Source organism: Vicia villosa, linkage group LG1, assembly GCF_029867415.1.
Source record: "Vicia villosa cultivar HV-30 ecotype Madison, WI linkage group LG1, Vvil1.0, whole genome shotgun sequence".
NCBI classification, from domain to species: Eukaryota; Viridiplantae; Streptophyta; class Magnoliopsida; order Fabales; family Fabaceae; genus Vicia; species Vicia villosa.
The window spans coordinates 73,710,617-73,738,046 of record NC_081180.1 but is presented as its reverse complement, the minus strand read 5'-3'; the positions used below and the strand labels follow the sequence as shown (position 1 = coordinate 73,738,046).

The following is a 27,430-nucleotide window of genomic DNA, read 5'->3' as shown; positions in this document are numbered from 1 at the left end:
TGACTTGAATCACATTAGTTTTCCCTTTTTACCATAAATGTGAGGTGGCTTTCCATTGTGTATATATGCGAGTGACCGACATTTCTTGTTTTAACTGGATATTATTATGTTTAATCTTTCGTTTGTATTGAATTTGTGAATGCGCGAAAGTGATCAAGGCACTTGTTTGATTTTGAGCACAACTACCATAGCCAAATGTCAATTCACCTTATGAGTGTGTGAGCATTAGTAACCCCCTTTGAGCCTTTTTGTCAATATCCATATTGTTTTTGCTTAATGCTTGTCTATGAGCGTTTGGTTTTCCATTGTGTTTGGATGTTGATTCTTTGTTTCTTGAACCCTGAACTATGATTTATAGTTTGAATTTTTACCTTGCCTTAGAAAGTAGGGAGTATTCAATGTATATTGTGGTTGGATTCAAGTTGGGGAGAGGATGTTTGCCTCTTTATGATGTGGTTGGTATATGGTTGTGAAAATAAAAGAAAAAGAAAAAGAAATTGTGAAAAAGAAAGAAAAGAAAAAGAAAGAAAATAGAAAAAAATTGGAAAAAGAAAAGAACAAAAAGAGTTTGGAATAAGATTTGTGTTAATAAGTATTGTGTTTGGTGTGAAACATGTGAGGAAGAAGAAGTTTGATTGAAATTCCTTTGTTTGAAACTTTGTGGAAGTAATTACTCCCTTAGGTTTAGGCAAGTTTTTATTTTGATTAGCTTTAGGAATTATCACTTGTTTGTTAACCGAGCCACATTACAACCTTTAAAGTCCTTGTGATTCGTGTCGTTGCGTTTTCGATACTATTTTTGGATGAACGCATAATTTTGTCTATTGTTTGCAAGTTTGTCAGGTGTGTGTCAAAGTCCTCACCTTTCGGTGTTTTTCATCTACCGATGAATTTTTGCTAGGCGTGATTCGTGATTGAGCTTGTTTTGTTTTAGAATGTTTTGTATGATTTTTGTACTTAGGATTCGTTTCTTTTTCATGTTGTCGTTGTAGGATTGTGGTAAGTATTTACTTTGTTGGTACGTTTTTGTTTGAACCGTACAATTGTTTCGTTTTTCCTAATCTTGTTGATTCTTGATTCTTTGATTTTAACTTTTGAGATTTGAGTGTTTGGCCTTGTTTGAGGACAAACAAATTCAAGTTGGGGAGAGTTGTTAAGTGTCAAAATGTAGTTATTTTGTGTTTGTAAATAGTGGCACTTATCGATACCTTTTGTTAATACCGTTTGAATAATACCCCGTTTTGTGTATAAATACGTATACTTTGTGAATAGATGTATCTTCATATACTTTTATACTTTTTGATAGTTTTCTATTCATTTTGTAGGTATTGAGGCGTATTTGGAGCATGAGCAATAACGTGGCGAAGACACGGCTTCAAACGCACGATTTTGAGCTGCGGAATCAATTCATTCGGCGAATAAAGCTCAAAACCAAATAATAATAAATCACCAATTTGGTTGATATGTTGTCATTTTTAGATAGATCATGGAATAAGCTTTCCAACGCTTCGAACCGGGCGCAAATCGGAGTTACGGTTCTCAAGATATGGCCAAAATAAGTTTTCATTTTTCTGTTGAGCGGGCTAAGCGGGCTTGACCGCGCTAAGCGCGGTCTGGGCGGTTTGGAAAGTCATTAAATAGGGAAAATTATATTTTTTTTAGGGTTATGCTTTGGGGTATTTGTTCCCAAAGTCATCAAAACCATTTTGAGTGGAAAGATGCTAGAAAATACATTGGAGCTGTCAAATGGATGATCCGGGGTTGAATCCTTCATCAATCGGAGCCGACAAACTGTGAGATTTTTGGGTTTTTCTTCTTTTCTTCTCTTTGTGGTTTCATTTGTGGGTTTTGTATATATATACTTTGATCTCATGTATATTTTTCGCCCATGGCGTTGTATAAAGTTGCTTTACAATATAAACTTGTTGTTTTTCCTGATTTTTTACATCTTGATGTTTGGGTTATGTTTGGTGGGTTGTTTTGCATCTTGATGTTAGGGGTTTGTGTTGTTGTAGAGATAGACCTCACAAATCTTAATTAGGAGAGATAATCATTAGCTTATTGATTGTAGAGATAGATGAAGAGTTAATGTTCACTTTGTGTTGGTTCGTAATGCTACCGGGTTGTTTGATTGGTGGAAAGATCGTCGATCGAGCAATATTTTAATTTAACACGGTAAGCTACCGTATGTTTGATTGGTGGAGAAATCGTCAACTAAGCATACAATAGAACTCGTGGAGGTGTTTGGACACGAATGCCGACAACGGGCAACACGTGAATGGTTTAAGGAGTATAGTAGACTGAGTGCAACTGGTCGATAAGTTTAAGTTTGTGAAGAGTAGATTATATGCAATACTTGATAGTTTCTTCTATTTGAAGAATGTATTCTTTTTGTGTTGATATTTACTTTTCTATTTCATATTTAAATTCATTCAAAACCAAACTCATAACTAAGAATCCGTCGAACGCCAGTTCAGTAGCACTAATATCTGTGGACACGATAAATTCCCGGATAAATATTTCCAAATCTTTTGTTGCTTGCCGCTTTACCGCTTCAACAGAGCCCCTGATCTCTCTTTAAAACCAAGAAGAGACACACTTTTCTACTAAGATGAAGCCGACTGAAAACCTAAAAAAGAAGAAACAACAAAAACACCATAGCTAACTACAAAAATATAACCCCAAATACTTAAAACCTATAAATAACATCCATTTCCATTAGGTCAAAAGGGGTAGATTAATTAACTAAAGTAATTGGCGAATTTTTACATAAAGAAGTATTTATTTGAAAAGGGAATATATTGAAATATATGAGGGCAAAATGAGTTAGTTGATTAAAAAACAATACTAATGAATACTACATATTATTTAACAACAAATATCAAAGTTGGATGATATTTTTGTTATATTTCTCCAACCCCGTGTTCACTTCTAAGTCAACCACATTGACGAACCCTCCCACAAATAGCATCAAGATTACGTACGGGCTCCCTCCCCCACTCACTATCTGAAAGTGATAACTCACACATTCATTACATTATACTCTTTGACTTCCAATTTTCCAAACAAAATCGACAAAACAAGACTCAGTCTTCATTTACTTTAATCAAATCAATATCACCACTATCAAATAATGACTTATCGTTCTGCACGGGTCAACCAAACAAACCTCAATCCACAATCGACATAAATACTTGACAATTTATTTATTCTCTATTTTCCAAACCATTAATTCATATAAAGCAATTATTTAGTCAAAGAAAACCACACAGTTTTAAACACTATTTTATTTTCCTCACCCACTCCACTTGAATCATCTTCTCCAATTCATGCTTATCCAACAACAACAACAGAAAAAAAAGAAGTTTATTCATTTTCTAACTTCAATGTCTTCTTCACCATATTTAAATTTCACTCTCCTCTTAATATACTATTTCACATCACCAACACTTTCTTCTGATCCCGGAGCAACAAAAGTTCTTTTACTATGCACAAACAAAACCGCAGCCTCAATGCCATTCCGCAAACTTTTCATATCAAACTTCCTCTCAGCAATGGACTCATTAACTCCCTTAATCTCAAAACAACGATACGCCGCCGTTTCAAACGGAGCGCGTAACGCCACTGTCTTCGCCTACGGCGAGTGCATAAAAGACCGCTCTCAATCAGATTGTAACATCTGCATAGCACAGTGCAAAACACAGATACTAAGCTGTTTGCCTTTTCAGAAAGGTACACGTGGAGGAAGGTTGTTGTTCGACGGTTGTTACCTTAGGTACGATGAATACAGTTTCTTTAACGAGAGTCTTGGTAATCAAGACTCGACCGTGTGTGGAAATGAAACTAGGAATAGTGTTTATGAAGGTAATGTTTTGGAGTTGGTGAGGAATTTGAGTGTGTTGGCGCCGAAAAACGATGGATTTTCGGTTGGTTTTGTTGATAGGAAGAATGTAACGGTTTATGGTTTGGCTCAGTGTTGGAAGTTTGTTACTGGTGGTAACTGTCGTAGATGTTTGGAAGATGCTGTTACTAGGATTGGTTCTTCGTGTCGGAGTAAAGAAGAAGGTAGGGCTTTGAATTCTGGTTGTTATTTGAGGTATTCACCAAACAAGTTCTATGACAATTCAACTACTAGTGATGTAACTGCTGGAAATCACGGTGAGCTATGATCTCCTTTTCTTTTCAGATTAGCCTTGAATTTGCATAATTAAGTGATTTGGTTGAAACTTCACTAGTACCTCGTCAGTAATATTGTGGTTGTGGACTGTTACTTACAACCATGATCAGTATCATGATAAAAACATGATTGAAGTTTGAAACTGTGTTACTTTCTATGTTTTAGGACACCGAAAAATGGCTATAATTTTGGCTGCGTCTTCAGCTGTCTTGGCTCTTCTTTTGGTTGCTGCAACAATGGTTTTCTTTATAAGAAAGAATGTAATGAGGAAAAGAAGAGGTATAAATGTTTAATATTGAAAGACTTTTTTCCAAAATACTTGTGCAGAAAGTTATTAATATGGGTGTGTTTTTTACTGTAGAGAGAAAACAATTTGGGACACTTTTGGACACAGTGAACAAATCCAAGCTAAATGTTCCATATGAAATTCTTGAAAAGGCAACAAATTACTTCAATGATGACAATAAACTAGGACAAGGAGGATCAGGTTCAGTTTATAAAGTATATTCTGATCTTATGTCTCATTGTAACTTTTTACAATGTTATTGTTGCTGAGTGCTTATAGATTTTTGCTTTCGTTTTAGGGAGTTATGCCAGATGGAAATACTGTGGCTGTTAAAAGGCTTAGTTTTAACTCGACGCAATGGGTGGATCATTTCTTCAATGAGGTTAATTTGATTAGTGGAGTTCATCACAAAAATCTTGTCAAGCTTTTGGGATGCAGCATTACAGGACCTGAAAGCCTTCTTGTTTATGAATATGTGCCTAACCAGAGCCTCTATGATTACCTATCTGGTTGTAACTTTATATCTGATATTAGGTCTATCGGTGAGAATATGTCAGGCCATACCGGATTTTTTAAAGCCTGAGTATGACCTATTTTAAAATTTCCAGGCCCGAGTCTGACCTATCTCACCGTTAGTTAGGTTTAAATTTAGTGACTTATAATATTTATATTTGGGTTGGTTCACAGTTAGAAGGATTTGTCAACCTCTTAGTTGGGAAGTGAGGTACAAGATCATATTGGGAATTGCAGAAGGCCTGGCTTACCTTCATGAAGAATCACATGTGAGAATCATTCATAGAGATATAAAATTAAGCAACATTCTTCTTGAGGACGATTTCACACCCAGGATTGCTGATTTTGGACTAGCTAGATTGTTTCCAGAAGACAATTCTCACATAAGCACGGTTGTCGCTGGGACACTGTAAGTGCATTCATTATCCTGTTCATGTATAATTCAACTTCCTTTGTATTTATGTTGTTCATGATTAGGGGTTATATGGCTCCTGAGTACGTAATTCGCGGGAAATTGAGTGAGAAAGCAGATGTTTATAGCTTTGGAGTTCTAGTTGTCGAAATTGTATCCGGCAAAAAAAACAGCTCCTATGTTCTGAATTCATCTTCTATCCTACAAACGGTATCATCTAGCATTCTAACACCACTATGTTACTAATTCATTTATTGCTTTTGATAATTACATGCTTCCTCATAGTTCTAACACCTTTAATTGATTTTTGTTCTCCTTTTTTATAAGGTTTGGAATCTTTATGGATCAAATAAGCTAACTGACATAGTCGATCCAATCCTAGAGGGAAACTTTTCTGCCGACGAAGCATGCCTAATGCTTCGGATAGGATTGCTTTGTGCACAAGCAACTGCAGAGTTGAGACCTTCAATGTCAGTAGTTGTTAAAATGATTAATAACAATCATGAAATTTCTCAGCCAACGCAACCTCCCTTTATTTATTCGAGTAGCTCTGAACTCAGCAAATCGGTTTCACAAAGACGACGTAATTTTCTTCCACAATCCAACACTCAATCTTCAGGCGATACAATGACCGAAAGCTTGGTTGACCCTAGGTGAGTTGCAATCCACATTCCCTCTATTAGAATTACTAGTATAATGTTGTTTAAGGCAGTCACAAGTTAGTTATGATTAGTTGCCATAGTTAAAATCATTATTGTAATCAAGTTTTCTCATTCTGAACAAGCATGGTTTTTTCAATTAACAGCATGGAATTGTCCTTACTTAAATCTCCTAATTGAAGGGCCTCTCCAGTATCAACTATTGATTGAATATGTATATATCACACACAAAGCTGCTTAACATGCTTTTACATAGTGGTGACCATTTTATAGAAAAACTGAGCTTCTATCATATGAGCTGAATGTAATTTAGCTTTTCATATAATGAATGTAACTTCAGGAACCATAATTATATACATCATGCAGATGTTGAGCATTATTTTAAAAATAATTAATTAGTGATTAGTATACATTATGCACAAAACAAGTTGATCATGAAATCTTTATAGCTCTGAAAATATAATGATGCAAGTCTCTAAGTAGATGAATATAGAACATGTATAAAATCTTGTAACTTCTCTTTCTTTTGGTGAGATGAAAAAACTACATTTCATATTAAAAACAAATAATCTCAAGAAAATGACTCAACAAAATCAAACTCTCACACCACCCATGTATACATTTTACAATCCCATAGATCATTGGGAAAAATTGTCATGTTCTAATCAAACTATAGATAGAAACTGGATGTGGAATGATTATAAGGAATTTGTCTCAGACTTTCCAAATTCCCTTTCCATATTTTAAGAGAGAGACATATAACAATTCATTCCAAGTATCTGGTACACCAGGTAAGCACCAATGGCTGCAATCTTCGTATAGCGAAGAAGAGTTCTGCATCACCGCTGTCTTATAATCTTTTCGGTATACTGAAGGATGCCCGTCTTTTCTGTAATCTGTAAGTCTACTTATGTTCATATACACCACTTCGGTTTTCATATTTTCAATTACATGCTCCACCGCACGCATTTTTGAAGGATACTTTTGTAAATAAGTTTCGTTATATATCGGTTCAGTTTCTTCATGGCATTGTCCACCTGAGTTCCATTGTCCACCCCTGCAAGGAAGTAGAATTTACAAGCTTTCGTTTAGAAGATGCTTCAACTAACTTTATGGTTCAAGTAAAACAAAGAAAGAGTATCAAATCAACATGAAATTGTAATGTGGAAGCTATGCAAGAGATAACATTACCAGAAATGAGTAAATGAGTATCCTCGAAAGAAAACCTGCGTTTCGTTGGTGTTGATTTTTCCATCTACCCACTTAGCCCAAGTGGTTAAAGCCCTCATATAAGCGTCCAAAGCCTTGAGTCTTGGATGTACGCGGTTTCCTTCTTGATAATAATCTTCTCTGCAACAAATATCAGATGACAAGAGAGATTAATCCTCCGTTGATTATGGTTCATAGCTGCTAATAAGTAGAAAAATGCACGAGGCTAGCGAAGTTAGTGGAGCTATCGGCCTCCACATAGTATAAATGTTTAGAGTTTCCTTTATAAGGTTCTATTGGTAAGGTCTTTGACAAAGTTCAACCAGCATTGACGGTAGATTGCGAGAATATGAGCTTCATGCATTCTAGGTTTCTACGACGACAGCAGAAAACTTAGACGTAGTATATAAACAAAGCTACGTACTAGGTAACACTAATTCATCCCATAAAAGAAAAGTACAAAAACCGCTAGTCAAAGATGTAGACACAATTAGCCAAACTTTGTGATCTTATGTTATTTTTACTGTAAAACCGGGTTTGTTATTCTAACGTTATCGTTGAAGAGTTAGTTACAGACTGAAAACGAACTCACCCTTTTGATGTTTTATCATGAGTCCACCAATGGCCTGTATTGAAGACTAAAATATTCGCATCCTGATACCTTGTAGTTGTGTGATCCATCAAATCCAATCTTAATGTCTCAAATGAACCATTTTTGCCTTTGAAACTCGATTCTCGAACGAGAAACGGTGAAGCAACAAAATCAACTGAACAATTGTAATCCTGAGAAAACAAACCAGATAAATTCTATTATCATACCATTACAAGATTCTCAGTTGACAAAAGATTATCTGTAAAACATAAACTTGCCTCAAATCTAAAAGCATAGACACCTTTCTTTTTAAATTCCCTTTTCCCCGAAATTTCGAAAACATGTTTCTTGTTCCGGACGCTTTGTCGAAGTATACAAACAAGAGACTCCCACATGTTCCTGTTCAATGAATCTCCAACAAAAACAAGCCTCTGACCGCGTAATCTCTCCAGAAAATCAGTTGCATTCATACTGATAGGTATCATATAACATCAATAGCTATCTTCAAATCAAAATAAATAAAAAATAACAACATTTTCAACTTGCTAATGAGAAACATTTAATCAAAACCATACCTTGGAATATGACATTTATTTGGCTTCCACTTCCATTTTACATATTCAAGATCAACCCTCCCATTAAGATGACAATTAAAATCTCTATCAATGAAGGGACAAGAACCTAAAGGATAATATGGTTTTGAATAATCTCTTATCCACTTTCCATCAAAGATATCACACTTTTCATCTAAAAAACCAACCTCCATATTCTCCATTTGGTCATCACTATGAGTGATCAAACTCACATTCTTATCCCTAACAAAATCCCCTTCATTCCTTACCTCAACAATACTAGTATTTCCATTGTATGAACCATCATTGGTCACATTAGAACTCATAAAACTAAAGTTCTTCTTCATGTCACCATGTGTTCCAACTCCCACACTAGACAAATTTACTTCATTAGTCCTACCAAAAACAACACTACCTTCTTCAGAAGCATTGTTCTGAGATATACAAGAGTGATTAGTACTATTCAAAGAGAAGGGTTGTGAAACAAATGAAGAATTTATGTTAGAACTATTGAAAACAGAAAGAAAGACTGGATTTTTAGGAACTTTGAGTGAGTTACTAAAAAAGAAAAGAGAACACAAAAGCAAAGAAGCTCCAACACATAAACTGAACTCATAAAAAACCTTTCTTCTGTGTGGTAGAAATGGTTCTGAGAATGAAAATCTATTAGAATCCATAGTGAAAAAGAACATGCATGTTTAGAAAAAGAATCATGTGGTTGTTCAAAGTTGAGAGTAGTGTAGTGTGTCCTTATTGAAGAAACTAGTAGTATTATGTGACAAACTGACAACTGTTACATTACCATGTCAAACAACAACACATGTATTTTGCCAAAGACAACATCTTAATTTCCGTCAAAGAAAAATATATTAATTATTGAACATATTGAATAGATAACCAATTGAAGGGTAGCTTTGTAAATAGCAAGAGGGTTGTAAAAGTGAAAACTTTATGTCAGTGATATTGTAGCAAACGGTGAGCATGCGGTGGTGGTGTTCCTAGCACCGCCAGTATTGCCAAATATTGAATGACACGCAAATTGTAAAGCCTTTTGATTAGTTTCAGAAGGGTGGAACAGGCTACTCTTGAAATGCAGTAAAATGATAGTCTGCAAAAAGGCATGACGGACCATCCTGTTGGCTTTAGATAGAGTGAATTCTGCTTATTTAAAAAAAAAAAAAGATAGAGTGAATTCAAATTCAAAGGTAAAAATGTAAGATGTTGTCACTTAATCACTTTAGTGATGAGTGATGACAAATGAATTTACTCTACTTATTTATTTTTTATTTAATGTATACGAACACTTAGAGCATCTCCAATGCTGCAACTTACATTTGAGTTTTTTATGGGATCCACTAAGCCACATCATATTAAAAGAATTTATTTAATTTTAACTTTAATAAAAATTTGATATGGGTCTCACAACTTTACCTCATAACTTGATTTGATTGGGTACTACAATATTTTAGTTGTTGCATTGCAATGCAACTCTATTATGACATGACAAATTTTTTAAATATTTAATTATTAAATTAGTGGTACAGGTGGAGAACTTTAATAGAAGAAACTACCCTTAAAGATGGTCTTAGTTGAGATGCTAATGAATTTACTCTATTTATTTATTTTTCATTTAATGTATAAAATTATTTAGCTGAGATTTTAAGGGTCTCTTCTATTTTAAGCTAGTTTAACCTTTGTCGTCTATTGTGGGTTTTTTTAATTCGAAAGATTTGTTGTTAAAATTGTTTGAAGAGTAACCTGAATACAAATCAGGGTAGAGAAAACACACATAAACTCTATTCACGCATTTCGATCAAATTACCTACATCTGTAATTATAGAGTAGATATAACTCCCTTTATTTATTTGTGAATTGCATACAAATTATAGTGTTACAAGTCATATATATAATACATATAATATGATGGTTTATTTAAAATCCTAATTCCTAGTTTTCCTCAAACAAATAATTATCTCTACCCATAATTATCTCAATAATATGAATTATACTCTCAATAACTCATAATCATCTCACCAACCCATAATTATCTCAACGATATGAGCCATTTTGAACAATCTCCACTTTGGCAAATATCAAACTCCTATGAAGACTTCTTGCATAATGATTCGTCTTGGAAACTGGGGAGATACACCTCCTACTTAACACTAAGAAACATGTAACAGGTTCAAACAATGTTAGAACTTGTCACTGGTGACTAGCTTAGTCAACATGTCATCTGCATTCTCTTAAGTGTGAACCTTCTTAAATAATATATGTCCAGACGCCAACAAACCCCTGATTTTATGGAACCTCACATCAATATGCTTGGTCCTAGCATGATACATCTGATTGTTCGCCAAATAGATTACACTGTGACTATCACAATGCAACTGAGCTCCACATCGCTCAACACCTAACTCTTTCACCCTGTAAGTCACAATGTTTCCATTTTTCACGTTTTTGAAGAAAGGTTATTGAAACGTTAATGGAGATTAGTATATATGAGAGAGACAAGGGAGACAAATGTTAGAGTATATCGCCACGGTTAATAATAAGAAATTTGATGAAATGTTAGCACCTTACACCACAGTTGAAAATATGAATCGTGATGAAATATAAGGACAAACTCATTTTGTAACGAAAAAAATAAAAAATTACTGGGGATGGGATTTGAATCCTTACACTCAAAGTACATTTCATCACAGTTGTTAACATTGACCGTAGTGAAATGTCTTTTAGTAAATAGCAAAAAAAAAGCGTCCAAAATGAGTTATTACTACGATTAGCAGGACCACCGTTGTAATATAGTATTATGAAAAATCAATCTATTTTATAGTAGTAAAATACCCTACGGCTCTAAGATGAAGCTTTGTTTTGAGAGAGACAGTTGTTATATACTGAAGCGAGATAATGCCGCTTTATATATATATATATATATATATATATATATATATATATATATATATATATATATATATATATATATATATATATATATATATATATATATCGCCACAGTTAATAATAAGAAACGTGATGAAATGTTAGCACCTTACACCACAGTTGATAATATGAATCGTGATGAAATATAAGGACAAACCTATTTTGTAACGAAAAAAATAAAAAATTCTTAGGGATGGGATTTGAATCCTTACACTCCGAGTACATTTCACCACGGTTGTTAACATTGACCGTAGTGAAATGTCTTTTAGTAAATAGAAAAAAAACGTCCAAAATGATTTATTACTATGGTTAACAGGACCACCGTTGTAATATAGTATTATGAAAAATCAATCTATTTTGTAGTAGCAAAATACCCCACGGCTCTAAGATGAAGCTTTGTTTTGAGAGAGACGCTTGTTATATACTGAAGTGAGATAATGTCTATATATATATATATATATATATATATATATATATATATATATATATATATATATATATATCGCCACGATTAATAATAAGAAACGTGATGAAATGTTAGCACCTTACACCACAGTTGAGAATATGAATCGTGATGAAATATAAGGACAAACCCATTTTGTAACGAAAAAAATAAAAAATTGTTGGGGATGCGATTTGAATCCTTACGTTCCAAGTACATTTCACCACGGTTGTTAACATTGACCGTAGTGAAATGTCTTTTAGTAAATAGCAAAAAAAGCGTCCAAAATGAGTTATTACTACGGTTAACAGGACCACCGTTGTAATATAGGATTATGAAAAATCAATCTATTTTATTGTAACAAAAGACACCATGGCTCTAAGATGAAGCTTTTCACTTTCTCATTACTAACTCAATTAATAGTGAATAAAAGTTATAAAATAAGGAGAATATGAGAGATAGAAGAGATGATTAATTAAAAAAAATTGGTGTGTTGAGAAGTGAGGAAAGTCCTCTTTTATATATGAAACAATCTGGTTCAAAATGAAAACAATTCATGTACCTCTGAAATTTTCTAATTGATTAGAATACCTATTTAATCAATTAGATTAACCCATGAAAGGAAATCCTAATATGGTATATCACTTAATCAATAAACAAGCATGTCTAATTGATTAATATGCATTATGTGCATATATGTGTTATGCCGATATAACCATTAGATAATTTTGATGATGATAATTTATGACAAATTTCAAATAACATTGAAAGAAGATAAATCCATAAGTCAAACAACTTTTTGGATATTTAAATCTCTTTTCAGTAGTTCTTTGTGACAATGACAAACGAGGAGTTGATTGCAACTGTCTAGTAAGCTCATGATGATTACATCTAATCAAGAAGATATTTTCAGCATCATCATTCAAATGATTCCAAATCCAGTTGAATTTCTAATCAATTAATGAATCAAGCATATGATTTTGAAATAGAGAAAGTGTCATGAGCTCACTTGGCCCTGCACTCAGTATCCTAGAATGATCAGTTTAAATTATAAGAGGCCGAGACGAGGTCTTAAAGTACTAATGTAATCACACACACATACAATTTTTCTAAACCCTATCTGATTTCATTAAAACTTTCTAAAAACCTACCAAGGAATGTATGAAATTGATTAAGAAAATTTTCTAATTAATTAGGAAATTCAATTCATTGCCTAATCGATTAATGACTTGGTTCAATCGATTAAAGCAAAGTGAAATACTTCTTAGTCGATTAGAAAAACTCTTAATTAATTAATTCATATAGTCATTTTAGTGTTTCCTTTTTTGCATTAGGATTGCCGACTTTTTAAATCTTTTAATTGATTAAAATATATTTTAATTGATTTAATCAATTAATTTATCCCATTGATCATTTTTTTAAGACAAATTTTTTCTATATAAATGAGGTTTATCCTCATTTCATTTTACACTAGATTTTTGAATAGAAACCTCTCTAATTTTCATCTACTCTTTTTGATTTTTAAATCTCCTTGTCACGAGAATTATCATAGCGCTGAAAGGCTGAAAAAACTTTTAAAATTTTTGTTGTAACTGATGTTGTGCTTAACCTTATTTATTTAAGAGTGTGATTCTGTTTTGAATTATCTTTGTAAAGAATTTAAAGGTTGCAAGATAAACCTAAAAAAATATTTGGTGAAGGTTCTTCAGATAAACCCATGTAAAAGCTCTATTTGTTTGTTATATAAGGTTTAGTAGTCTTATCCTATAAAAGCTCAAGTCTGATTTTAATGAAACTCCCATTAGAAATTTTTTGGGGACATGTGTAGGACAACTGGTTAGGAAGAACCTTTATAAATATTTGGTGCAATCTCATTATCTTTTCTCTCTTTAATTTTTGTTAATTATTTTCTCTCCTTTATGAATCTCTCTTCTTCTTCATCTTTGTTCTATCATTTTTCTACCATTTCTCTATTTGTTTATTGAAAACAATATAAATGTTTTCAAAAGTAAAAGTTTTTATAAATTAATCACAAATTTCAAATATCGCAATTCACCCTCATTCTCTTGTGTTTGGAGTCACCTGGTCAACAAGTGGCTTCAGAGCTTATTTTCTGTTATAAGACCAATTGTCCCAAGAGGTAGGATTGACTTCAAACAATTCACTACACAGACCTCCATCATTTAATGGAAAAATGTGTCCTTTGTGGAAAGAGAAGATGAGAATCTTCATAGAGGAGTCTATTATGATATCCATAAGGTTGTGAAATATAGTTTGTTTTTCCGCACACATCAAGTTAATGGTATTGTGGAAAACAAATATTAGAGAAATAAGGACAAAAGAGGATTAACAGAAAATGCAACGCAATTTGAGCAAAATCTATCATCAATGTTGACTTAGTCATTTATGAGCTTTTGCATGTTTCTCATTATGATACTTCCAAGGAAATGTGGGCGCCCTTCAACTTACTCATGAAGGTACAATTGAGGTAAAAAGACCTAGAATGAACATATTGACACATGAGTACGGATGATTTTGAATGAAATCTGAGGAAAACATTCATGACATAGAAAAACATTTTATTCACATTGTGAATCATATGAGAACTTGGGGTAAAATTTTCAAAATAATGATTTGATTATCGAAGTCCTTAGATGCTTAGACTCCAACTAGTAACCAAAAGTTATTGCGATTTACGAATCTAAAGACTTGTGTTCTATGAATGTAGATACCTTGTTTAGAAAGTTGCAGGAACATGAAATGAAGCTAAAAAAGGCTAGCTAAATATGAAGAAGGCAACAAAAAGAAGAAAAACTTTGCTCTAAATGTTACAGATGTCAAAGACATAAAGTCAAAAGGTGAAGACTGCCAAAGTACAAGTGATGAAGACATGAATCTCATATTTAAAAAATTCTTAAGGCACGGAAAAAAACTTTAAAATTTTAGAATCAAATTAAAGAAAGATCAATAGTCATTTCAAGTTGCTTCCAGTATGGAAAGAAATGTCACATAAAGGCAGAATGTTAAAATCAAAGGAAATCTAGAAGATATAAAAGACAACAGAAAAACTAAAAAAAAGTTTACATCTCCATATAAATTTATCTCTTTTTAATTTTTTTTTCAAAAAGATCATAACTATAGAAGAATTCATACATGTTGCCTCCTTTATCAAAAGAATTCCTCAAAGATCTTATGTGCATTCTTGGAGGTTGTTGCCTCCGTTTCTTGGCGACTCTGGTAGACTCTCCATCTTGGATCGAGGACGATCCATTCGTGGAATTTTTACAAGAATTAAGAGTCAATTTTCAAAGATTGTGCAATTGTTCCATTATAGAATCAAAATTAAGTGTAATTTGGAGATGAGAAATCCTAAATGGATTATGCTGACCACCAAGGGATGGACCTGCAAGGTTTGCACTCCAAAGTCCAACTCAGTTCAGAATTCAAGATGAGTATAGTGAAAAATGTACCTTGCATTTTACGTGATATGTCTTTTATACCTAGATTCATTTAGAGTGGAATGTCATTAATTTGATTCTTTAGTCGGTCATATATATATATATATATATATATATATATATATATATATATATATATATATATATATATATATATATATATATATATAATATTTTTAATATTAATTAGTGACATATTGTATATTTTATTTTGATGAATGATGCACAGCCAAATGAATTATTATGTTGAAAATAGAATATAATTATTAAATTTATTTTAAAATATTTAAATTTAGCTAATGACAAACTTTTGAATGTATCTTTTTAAAAAAATGCTAATTGGAAGTGTTAGAAAGATATAGTTAATTTATAGTTCTTAATTTTAAAGAAAAAGAATTTGTTAATGAATTAAAATAATATTTTTTGCTTGTAGTTAAAATTTTAATAATCACTATAAAGTCATAGACACGATTTTGAGATTTTGTATTCGAACTCGATTGTTGGCAAAAATTGAATTTGCGAATAGTATATAGTACGTTATTAATTTATAGTTTGTTTGGTTTGGTTTTAGAAAGAGCCAAAAATAATTTTAAAAGTGTAGAATTTATTCTAGAGTAATTTTGAAGTATTTGATTTTTTAAAAATATAATTTCGCCTCTAAAATGTATTCTACTTGAAGTTGAAATTTATAGTTTTTAAGTATAAATATGTTTTTTACATTAAAATTTGTTATTCAACTAACTTTTACATAAACATATTCAGATAAAAATCAATTATGCTACATTCAATTTTATTTAAATCAATTTATTAACCTTTAATTTTGTCAAAAAAGCCATTTTGTTCTCTTACAATCCAAATATACACTTAATTTTAGAAAATAGAAATTATAATATTATTAATCTACTATCTAACAATAACAAATCAATTGCATGCACTTTTAAATTTGTCCTTTCCATTCAAATTTTTTACACTTGCAAAAGGACTAATATGTATTTGAAAAATAACTAAAATAATACACTTCTCTATAAATCATATGTGGATACATGACAACCTCAAATTGCACAATTTCAAATTCAAATCACACTATTATATACACTCATTCTCTCTTCATTAAAATTTCGAATCTCTTTTATATACAACTATTAACTTAATTTAAAAGACAAAACCCTTATTTTTAAATAATATTTTTTTTCTTTCTCCATCTCACATTTTTTGCTTCTCTTTATGTATGATTATTTAATACAATTAAATTTATATAATTATTGTTCATTTTATAATTAAATAAGTCATTTCAAATTCTGCATTTGTATCTAAATACATTTTACATTGCATCGAATAATTTTGTATGTCATGGGTCATTCAGTATAATGTCTATTTTATTTTAATCAAAAGTTATATTTATTTGAGAGACAATTTTTATATTTTAAATGTTGAAATTTCATTTTTTTTCATCTCACAAATCTTTTTTATATGATTATTTAATACAATTGAGTTTATATAATTATTGTTCATTTATAATTAATTCACTCATTTAAAATTTACATATATCTAACAATATTTAATATAATATTAAATAAATTTACTCGTACGGAGCACGGATATCTTACTAGTTTAATTTATTATATAGAATTGATAAGTTGACACCAATTTCAACACCGTACATTTATATACAATGCATACTTTTTAATTTTTTAATAATTTTTTATGTCTTGATTTATATGCAAGAAGAAATGCTTTTGTTAATATATGTTGTGTATATATGGTGTGTGAAAAAAAGGGTGTACATTTCAATTAAATTTATTACCATTATTAATGTTTGTGTTGGAAAGTACTATGAGATATCTTATTAAGGGTGACACAGAAATCCAGACAAATAAAAAATAATTAAAAAAATAAGGAGTATGTGTAGTATATACCTACGGTGTAGCTGGCATTTTAAGAGCACTCACATTAGTGAATACTTCACCAAACTCAAGAAAATTATTTCAGTAAGTTCTGATCTTAGGTGAACACTCCGGTACCCTTGAGTTTAGATGGGTACCGGTACCCTCAACCAATCAAATGTTATAATATCATGCCATGTCACTTATTTATTTTAAAATGAATTATTATTTAATAATAGTTTACACTAAAGGTACCAGTATCCAACTTAAATACATGGGTACCAAAAAATTTACCCTGATCTTATATCGTTTATGCGTTGTTTTTTTTTTAAAGGTGATTTTGCAGGACACCGTGGTAATATGGCCACATAAGCACTATTGAAACTAAATATATAATAAAAAATTAATCTATAACAATAAATGTAATAGTTAATAAATATCATAGTTTTATTTTGCAACATTCAATATTACAATTTTATACTTCAATAATAAAAATTTGTATAACTTTTCAAACGGTTATTTTTAAAATTTTCAGTGTGGCTTTACAATGTAACAACTCTATTTTCAAACCATCATTTTCTTTTCTATATATACTTATATAATTTTTTTAAAACTTACATACTTAACTTCAAATTTTATTTCATTTCATTCATAAAAATTTAATCTTATTTTTTTCAAAGAACCCGACCATCATAATTTTTGATCTAATTTTATACAAAATGGTGGCAATCCTCATTCTATCTCAAATCTATAAAACACCACATATTTTCTACTATTAGTTTGTATTATGTATTTTTATTTTGCCTATATTTATTTATTTTTGGATATTTAAATTTATTTTTAATATATGTTGTTTCCTTTTTAATACATTTTGATATAGTTGAATTAATTTGTTTAAATTATATATTTATGTATTAATGTAAAATATAAATTTGGAATATATTGTAAGTTTAGTAGGATCCATTTTAAAATTTTAAGATGAGTGGTATGAATATTTGAAAAATATAGTTGGGTGGTTTAAGTAATTGAGAAATGTGAAATATAATATTGTTCTGGATTGGGCCGAGCAGGCCCAATCCTCGCCCCGTAGACGAGCAGGCCCAAACCACACTCCATGCCTAATTGTCATCCCACTCCTTGCTGACCGTTATGGCTTCAACCCACGCGTTACACGAAGAGCACGTGGTCAAACCCACTAGCATAAAATTCAGCTAGCTCCTTCCGAACCCTACGCTCTGCTCACCTAGGACGTGAGTCATTTGCTGACTCATTCCTACCACGTAGGATCCTGGCAGTTTCCTACTACTTGGGTCTCCAGTAAATATGAAATCTTGGCCTAGCGCTGGAGGCTATAAATTAAATACCCTCTTTCACTAGAGGGTCAAATATTCAACATTACTCACTCTCATACCTAATCTATGTACTTGCTCTCCTTGCTCATATTCTTACATTAGCATCGAAGTACCTTGCAGGTACACCTCCCAATTCACAGAAGATCACAGTTGCAGGCCCTGGCGATCCAATCTGATCAGGTATGATCAAATATATTATATTAAGTGAGATTCATTTACACCACCAAATTGGATGGCATGGATGTAGATGCTCTAAGTGTGACAATATCATTTCTCTTTACTTATATATTAAATACTTCTCTTGTCCCAATGTCACTATGATAGATTTTTGTTATCACTAGCAAAATACAATACTCGTGGGAATTCGTGCATTCGCACTGGTAAATTTATTTAATATGATATAAATTTTATTTAAATAAATATAAATTTAAAATAAATTATTTAATTATAAATTGAATAATGATAATATAAATTTAATTGTATTAAATAATCCAACAAAGCCTTTAAAAAGAGAAGAAATTTTTTTAACATTTTTAAATAATTTTTTTTGTCTCAAATAAAGACAATTGTTAATTAAAATAAAATAGGTATTTTGCATATAGTGGCCCGTGAGAAAAGGAAATTTTTTTACATTTGAAAATAAAAATTTTGTCTCAAATAAAGACAATTCTTAATTAAAATAAAATAGATATTTTGCAGACAGTGGCCCATGATAAAAAAGAGAGTTTTGACATTTGAAAATAATAATTGTGTGAATCAAATAAAGATAATTATTAATTAAAATAAAATAATTATTTTGTTGATAGAAACCTGTAAAAAAAGAGAAATTTTGACCTTTGATTAAAATAAAATAGGCATTGTGTTGATAATAATCTGTGAGGTAATCATACAAAAAGACAAAAAAAACTATGATATGGAGAAAGAAAAAAATTAATATTTAGAAATAAAAATTTTGTCTCTTAAATTAAGACAATTAAAAATGCGTTATTAAAATAAAATAGATATTGTATTGAGAGTAACGTGTGAGTAAAAATAATTTGTTAATTTTAGTAAAATTAGAAAAATAAATTATTAGTATTTTTAATAATAATAAATAAATAAAAAGCAAAAATTATAATGACCCGTGTTTAAATTAAGAAAATTTCTTCACCCACCTCCCAACCTTCTTGCCCACCCCTGGTGAATTTACCACAATACCCCTTGTTTCGGAAGTTCATTTCCGAAACTGTACTTTTTTTCTTAAAAAAGGTATTTTCGGAAATGCATCTCCGAAAACGTGTTTTTTTTAATATAAAATATTGATTTCGGAGATGCATCTCCGAAATAAAGTTACTTTTTCAAAAAATGTGGTGTTTCAGAAGTTCATCTCCGAACGCACCCCCCTTGGGGAATTCGGAAATGAACTTCCGAAAATATGTCTGGACAGAAGAAAATGAAAAACAACAACAATTCGCTTTATTTAATCGGGTGAAGATTACAACGATAATATTACATATAATTAAAGTTACATATTGTTGATCACAGGTAGGTGGGGATGAGTCAACATTTTGATAACATCGTCCGCCGATCTTTGAAGTTTCGCGTCCAACTCGATCGGGCCTTTCGAAGAAAATCGGTCGAACGTTGTCCATAAAACCGCCAAATCTTCGTCGTTCTTGATCTCAAAAGGTGTGAACTTAATGCCTCCCTCGTCGTTAAGCGATGGCGAGCGGTACTCGAGCTTGACAACCTTTCGATTCTCGGGATAGTGCAAAAGCGTGTTGAGCGACGGTATCAACTCCGCAAACGGCGTGTCGCACGAGAAGCGAAATTGGAACGGCATCGGGTAGCCGGTTTCAAAGTAGACGAATGCTAGGTGGGGGTAGGTTTGTGTCATTTGTGTTTTGTGGTGTGGAGAGGATGAAGAAGAGTGTGTATTTATAGACTTATTGGAGCATTGATGGCCTAACAAACCTTATCCTGCCTCAGGGGACATTTCGGAAATGAACTTCCGAAAATAGGAGGCAGACTAGCATATTTCGGAAGTTCATTTCCGAATTATACAGAAACAGACATAAATTTTGCATTTTGTTGATTGCTTAGTGTGTTGTCTAAATTGAACATATGGAATTGACATTAACCATAAATTAGACAAGCAAGTCATAAAACATAATTATATTATAAATGTATTGAATCGGTCCGATTTTACATGATAAACAACAATACATACAAAAAACGATCCGGAACAAACTAAAATTCACCGAACCAATCGGTGGATCCTAAGTCCAAAATAGGCTCATTCTTCGACCGCTCTCTATTTTGCTCGCGCTCTTGGCTCATCATTTCTTCAAACTCTGCCATTCTTGAAACAAAAGGATCCGGCTAAGTCTCCGCCTCATTTGAACGATGTGCGGTCCATTGACAACAAGTAGCCGGTATAGGACACCCCAGTTTCAAAAACACTTGGACGAAGTGCCGCGATCGTAGATACCCGATGCATATGATTCGGCCCGACGAGTCCAATGGCGGTCGACTATGAAGTGGAAAGAAAGTCTCACATAGTCCAAACCTCGTCAAATCGACGCATACAATATCATATGCACTTGCTATGAGATGACCCATATCGGGGAATGACATCCACTTCGAGATTGGAGCGATACCGGTAAGTGGTGGAACAAGTGAATCATGAATTTTTGCAAACTTTTCTTGATTTTCATATAGTCGGCCGTAGATGTCCCGATACGAAGTCAACTCCGCAAGAAGTTCCCGTCGGACTAAAGTGTGATTATTTTCCCCTTTACCGAGCAAACCCGCAACGGCCCGATATCCACAATTGCCGTCTCCTCCAACATCAACGATGTTATCGATATATTTGTGCATAAAAAGTGGCATCTCATCAATGTAGACAATGGGTGATTTTTTTATCGGCGGTGTGCAAGGTGGCTTCGAAATACGGGCACCTTTGTTACCACTACACTTGGACTTAGGTGTCTCATGAATTTCCGGTAACGATGCATCAACATGTTCAAAGTAGGAAGGAGATCGTTTTGTTGATGTGTCATCTTGTGTAATTTTGGACTTTTTCGGTGCACCTTTAGTCTTAACCGGTTGAGATGGCGGTTTCAAATCGATGGTCTCCGGAAATGCGATCTTTCGCAATTGTTCTTTTATATGCATTTTTGTTGTGTCGTCCGCTTTAGCAAACTTCTCCAATATCACTTCCAACTCGTCGGAGATGGTGATTTTGGAGTCATTTTCTTTCGGCGGGTCAAAATCATCAAAACGAAGTTTCTTCCAATGGTCGGCTACCTCATCCATGCGTATGGGTGAATTCAAATTCTTTTTTTTGCAAGTATACAAGCACATGGTAGGCCGTATGTCTTTCTAATCGTGCACCCACATAATGAACTATCCGGCCCCGTCGTCTCCGACCGCTTAGCTTCATGAAACAAAAAATTCAAACCCGTTCGAGATATGTTGTAAATCAATTGGGAGAATAGAATTTGCCCTTTAAACCGGTGTTCCATAACCGTCTTGCTCCGACCGAACGATGTTTGAATTTCATTGTGTTGATTTTCAACCATTTGGTTCACGGTGTCCCATCCCCGACACAAATCTCCCTTGCTATCACCCAACCACCTCTTGAAGACCGCATGTGCGGATTCAACTCGGTTAGTCGTGGTGCAACCAAGATGTCTAACTCGATTTGTCCAAGCGCACACGACTTTTTCTCTAACTTTGTCAAGAATGGTGGATTCGACATAATGACAAAAAGTCTTAAGGGAACCACACAATGACCTAAAGTGTACCAATTTCTCGGTATACACATATTCGGAGTAGGCATCCAAAATTTCCCTCCATGCCGCCATTATCCTATCAACCACAACACCGGCTTTAACAACTTTACCGTTTTCATCCGACCTATCTTTTGTCCCAACCGCGGGTTTCAACTTGCTTCTCACGTTGCAAGTTATGTGATACCGGCAAAGTAAAGCGGTAGATGTCGGGAAGACTGTATCGACCGCATTCATCAAAGCATTGTCCCGGTCGGTGACAATGACGTTTGGCATAACCGCTTGATCAACTAACAAAGACTTGCAAATTCCCAAGGCCCACGTAAAGTTGTCTTCTTTTTCACACTCCAAAAAAGTAAACCCCACCGAATAAGTCTTGTCCGTCGAGGTAACACCGACTATCTCTAAAAGCGGAAGCCTATACTTGTTGGTCTTGTACGTCGAATCCATCACAAGAACGGTTGGAAATGTGTTGAATAATTTGATACTTTCGGGATGAGTCCAAAAAATATCACGCACCGTAACTTTGTCCTCGGAGGTTCGGAAGCTTGAAACATATTTGTTATCGCCTAGTAGTTTCAAAAGTTGTTGCATTTCCGACCGAGGACCCATATTCAACACTTTGAGATTGTGCCGTTCATTGTAAACTTGCTTGATATTTGAAACGCTATCCGGTTTCTTACGCTTCATATCGGCAAGTATGTTGCGAGGCGCCACTTTGACTATCGTTAAGTCCGATATCACATTCCTCTCTTCGCGGGACAAACGACACGCCATTGGATGTCCGTGTAACTTGACATCCAAGGCATGATTATGAATTCCACAAATTACGGTTAACCGCCACAAATCATCAACCCTCCGAGTAGCACGTAACTTAAAGGGACACCCGCACTTTCTCGACCCCGTGTCCTCGTGTTTTAGCACCCGGTTTGATTGTACATAACTACCACCCCGTTCGCAATTCAAAACAACGAAAGCTTTCCGCCTACTATTTCCGTTGTCCGACCTTAAAATAACAATTGCAAATCCATTTTTGTTAGCTTCCTTCCGAACCCAATCAAGCAATTGTTCGCGACCGCCGAAGCTCCGATCAATTGTAAAATGTTGCCGAACATCGACCGCATTGATCATAGGAGTAACGTCAATAACCGGATCGTTATTATCGTTGACAATTTCTGGAACTAATACTCCATCGTCTTGCACAATGTTGTCCGGATGCACCATACCTAACAAATGAATAAATTATCAAAAGTTGGCCAAAACTGTTTTTTTTTTACTGCCAGGCCTATTTTCGGAAGTTCATTTCCGAAATATGTTAGGTAACATATTTCGGAAATGAACTTCCGAATTATATCAGTGTTCAGCAGAATTTTGTTGAATCAATGTAGTGAAATAGGGAATGAAATAAGTGATGTTTACCTGAAATTGTAGCTTTCTATGCTCCCTTTAACGTGATCAACGGTTTGAAACTTGATTTTAGGACGAAAAATGGATGGAGATTGATTGGGTTTTGGAGAGGGTTTGGAAAAGTGTTGGAGAAAAATGATGAAATAGTGAAGGAGGGAAATTTGTATATGCAGAAATATTTTCGGAAATGAACTTCCGAAAATATTAACGGTTTTGACATTTTCGGAGGTTCATTTCCGAAGACAAAAAAAATTCAAAAAAAAAAAGCGCTTCAGAAGTTCATTTCCGAAGCAGGGGTAGTTTTGGTTTTTCGCTGGGGGTGACCCCCATAGGGAGGTGGCTAAAGAAATTTTCTTAAATTAAAGGGAAATGTTAACCAGTGGTGTCCTCAGAACAATGATTAAAATTTTAAAATAGTAAATTTATCTCAGTAAACGTATTTAATGTTTTAAAAATTAAAATATTAAATTTTTTATAAAATATTTTTTATTTTTAGAATGCTTAACCTGAAGATACTGGTTAGCAACATCCTAAATTAAAATATATTAAAATATAAGTAAAAAATATAGTAAAAGATGAGAAAAACATGAGTAAAATATATAGTAAAAGATGAGAAGAGAGAATTGATTAAAATTTTAGAAGAATGGACACATGTCACGAGAGTATTGAGTTATTTGTGTAATTGAATTGGGCATTAATGATTTGCTTTTATGTCCATTTTAAAGTGTAATTATTTTGAAATAAAAGGTAAATTAAAATAGATTGTTAGTATCTTGTATATTAGAAATTATATTAAGATAGATTGTTAGTATCTTGTATTAGTAGTTATATAGTTGACGGTTGATATTTGATTGATAGTTGATGATTTAGTTTTATGTTTTTTTGAAGTGTAATTATTTTAAAACAAAAGGGAAAGGTAGATTGCTAGTATCTTGTATTTAATTACTATAGTTTCAAAGAACTTATTTATTTTTAGACACTTCTTTTTGTTGTCATTATTACTATTTCTGTTATATTTTTCACCCGTTGTTTTTAAATTTTCACACCTGGAGACATAGTCCTAGGTTTTATTGTATTTAGTATTATTTCAAGGGCAATGCTAACGAGTGCCCCGGGGGCACTGGTTAAGAGATTAAAAAGGTAAGTAAAACATTGTTTAATAGATTAAAAATATAAGTTAAATACCTAAAATATATGTATTCAATGCATTGAAAACATAAATAATTAATTTTTCTAAAGAATATTATGTTTATTCAATGCATTGATCTAGAATAATTTCTTTATTTAGAATGCTTAACCAGTGCCCCGGGGGCACTCGTTAGCATGACCCTTATTTCAATTCATATATTTAACAAAATTTACATATAATAAACAACAATTAAATAGGACCATTTTTTATATAAAGATGACAGACAGAGACTCATTAACAGGCTGAGACTCATCTTCATTAATGAGGCACATATAAGCCACAACTAAAAGATCTACTTTTGTTGATAAGACCAACTTGTCCACATTCCCCACCTTATCTTTTCCTGCATTAATTCCTTATCCATTATAATTCCCAGCAACCAGTCTTCCCCCTGTTTTTTTTAAGTACTCTATTTGCTTTAATTTATCATTTAAAAATCATTTGATCAACAAATAAAATGCTGCAGATTCGAATGCATGTTATAATTATCAATTGAAATGTGTTTACCGGAACATGTCTTTTAACTAATCTGTCTTAACTGAATATAAGGGACAGATCTCTCCCTTTTATTGTATTGAAATGTTGTTTCCCAACATAATTTCGTTTTTCTAAAGTAAAATTCTAACACATAATAAGAAATTAATTACTTTTCCTTTTTGAGCTCATTTTTACACTTGATCCAATTCAAATCTACACTTCCCCGAAACCGCGCTCTTCAAATCTTCCAATCCCACATCACCGCCACACAACACCACTCTCCCCATCCTTACACCGTCGTTCACCACCCTATTCCTCACACTCCGCCACTCACATCCTCCTCCCTTCAACACCTCACACGCCACCATCTCCTCGGGCTCCGACCGATTATAAACATAAACAAAATCACCAATACAAACCAATTCAATCGAATTCAACAACTCACTCCCACTCTCACCTCTTAGTTTCTCCACCATCTCTTTCGGCATCGCACACAACTCCACCATTTCAAACCCTAATTCCTCTTTCACTTCCCATATTTTCACTCCCTTCACATTCTCCGCATCACCTGATATTCCCACAACAACCAAACGATCCTGCACCGTTCCAGTAACGCTGAAGAACATGTTCTCCTCTCTTCGAAGATCGTACGGTCCTTGCCACGTCATCGTTTTGCAATCGAAAGAATACATCGTGCCGGAGTTTTTCTCCGTTACATACATAACCTCACCGGCGACTGCAACAGAGAGCCATGTCGATGATGTGGTGTCCTTCATCATCTCAGGCATGGACTCACACCGGATCCAATCGCGAGAATCTATATTATACATTTCAACTGCTAAAGGATCATCCTCGAAGTCACACGCGCCACCAGCAACAACGATGCAGTTCCCAACACGAGCAACCACCGGATCAACGCGCCAAACGCGTGGTGCTTCCGCCTGGTTCCAGTCGAGATGGAGTGGATCTTTAGAGAAAGTGAATTCCTTAGGAGAGAGCGTGTAGAGGAGCGTGGAATGCGATGATCGTATAACCGAGGTGTGATTGGTTTTTGGCGCGTGGATTCTGATCCATGTGAACGAGCGTGGATCGTACGCGTATGATTTGATCATGTGAGGAGCACGGCGGTTTTGAGTGTGAAACGTGAGCCACGGCTTCACAGGGTTGATGTGGCGGAGGGAGCTCGAGACGGCGGTGTTCCAATAATTTGACACGTGACTGGCTGGAAGCAAGTAAATGAGCGGCACGTGAGAGAGTATGGCTTCTAAGATGTCTCCATGGATGGGAGCTTCTAGTTTTTTTTCTTCAATTTTCTTGGAGACCATTTTGGAGTGTGAGTTTTGTGTCTTCCTTTTTTTACACTGATTTTATTTTGAGTAGAAGTAGAAATATAGTTTTAAAGAAGAATGAGTAGTGAGTTGGAATGGATGCATGTTGAAGGATTTATATAGGAGGTGGAAAAAAATATTCGACCAATAGGAAGGGCAGGATACGCTGAAAATGAAAGTTTAGTTTATACGTAGAATGACACATGTACCATTAATTAATGTTTTTTTAATTATATAGATGGGATGGAGTAACTATTATTTAAGACTAACTTCTCTGCATATCACAAAAAGTTGGGTAGTGTATATTCAACTAATTACATGGTTTTATTTAATTTTAACACATTTAATTAATTATAAAATAGTACTATAATTTTTTTGTTATTTTCAATAAATATTACATTGATGGTAACTTTACCCAACTTTTTAAATTAGGTAGATAAGAATCCACCTTTATTTAATATATAGTAAATTACTTTAATGAAACATCTTTTAAAATTTATAATTAGCTATCCCATTATAATAATAGTAAGTTTCACAATTCAAATATATTTTTTTTAATTACTTTTTATTTAGATTTTTTTTAATATTAATTTCAACAAAAATAAACAATTTTATTTAAAAAGTTTGTTTTTTTTCTGTATACATTTAATTGTATGTATTAGTAATTCTGAAGGTTTAAAATGTATGTAAAATTTTAAAAATGACTAAAGTAAGACTATAAAGTATGAATGTTTAAAATATTTTCTATTAAATAAAAA

General features: G+C 33.1%; 3 protein-coding genes across 3 annotated transcripts; 1 reads left to right on the top strand and 2 right to left on the bottom strand.

Annotated features, from left to right (window-relative positions):
- The first annotated feature begins 3,228 nt into the window (after positions 1–3,228).
- LOC131642102 (cysteine-rich receptor-like protein kinase 3) lies at positions 3,229–6,528 on the top strand. The gene is made up of 8 exons (XM_058912393.1): positions 3,229–4,158; positions 4,343–4,456; positions 4,539–4,678; positions 4,762–4,972; positions 5,151–5,385; positions 5,454–5,598; positions 5,716–6,041; positions 6,194–6,528. The coding sequence occupies exons 1-8, from the start codon at positions 3,330–3,332 to the stop codon at positions 6,225–6,227; spliced, it is 2,034 nt and encodes a 677-aa protein (XP_058768376.1). The 5' UTR covers positions 3,229–3,329; the 3' UTR covers positions 6,228–6,528.
- A 99-nt stretch (positions 6,529–6,627) lies between these two features.
- Positions 6,628–9,519, bottom strand: LOC131642109 (protein trichome birefringence-like 2). The gene is made up of 5 exons (XM_058912399.1): positions 8,424–9,519; positions 8,127–8,319; positions 7,849–8,039; positions 7,239–7,397; positions 6,628–7,104 (listed from the first exon to the last, which is right to left on the bottom strand). Exons 1-5 carry the CDS (start codon positions 9,110–9,112, stop codon positions 6,762–6,764), a joined length of 1,575 nt encoding a protein of 524 aa, XP_058768382.1. The 5' UTR covers positions 9,113–9,519; the 3' UTR covers positions 6,628–6,761.
- A 15,527-nt stretch (positions 9,520–25,046) lies between these two features.
- LOC131642094 (F-box/kelch-repeat protein At1g23390) lies at positions 25,047–26,776 on the bottom strand. The gene has a single exon (XM_058912381.1). It carries the CDS (start codon positions 26,667–26,669, stop codon positions 25,536–25,538), a length of 1,134 nt encoding a protein of 377 aa, XP_058768364.1. The 5' UTR covers positions 26,670–26,776; the 3' UTR covers positions 25,047–25,535.
- Between the last annotated feature and the right edge of the window lie 654 nt (positions 26,777–27,430).

Coding starts and splice junctions, on each gene's coding strand:
- LOC131642109 (XM_058912399.1), bottom strand. CDS start 9,112: ATGTTCTTTTTCACTATGGATTCTAATAGATTTTCATTCTCAGAACCA. Junction 7,398..7,848: donor CATGATAAAACATCAAAAGG/GTGAGTTCGTTT, acceptor TATTTGTTGCAG/AGAAGATTATTATCAAGAAG. Junction 7,105..7,238: donor TACTCATTTACTCATTTCTG/GTAATGTTATCT, acceptor ACTTCCTTGCAG/GGGTGGACAATGGAACTCAG.
- LOC131642102 (XM_058912393.1), top strand. CDS start 3,330: ATGCTTATCCAACAACAACAACAGAAAAAAAAGAAGTTTATTCATTTT. Junction 4,679..4,761: donor GATCAGGTTCAGTTTATAAA/GTATATTCTGAT, acceptor CTTTCGTTTTAG/GGAGTTATGCCAGATGGAAA. Junction 4,973..5,150: donor CCTCTATGATTACCTATCTG/GTTGTAACTTTA, acceptor GTTGGTTCACAG/TTAGAAGGATTTGTCAACCT.
- LOC131642094 (XM_058912381.1), bottom strand. CDS start 26,669: ATGGTCTCCAAGAAAATTGAAGAAAAAAAACTAGAAGCTCCCATCCAT.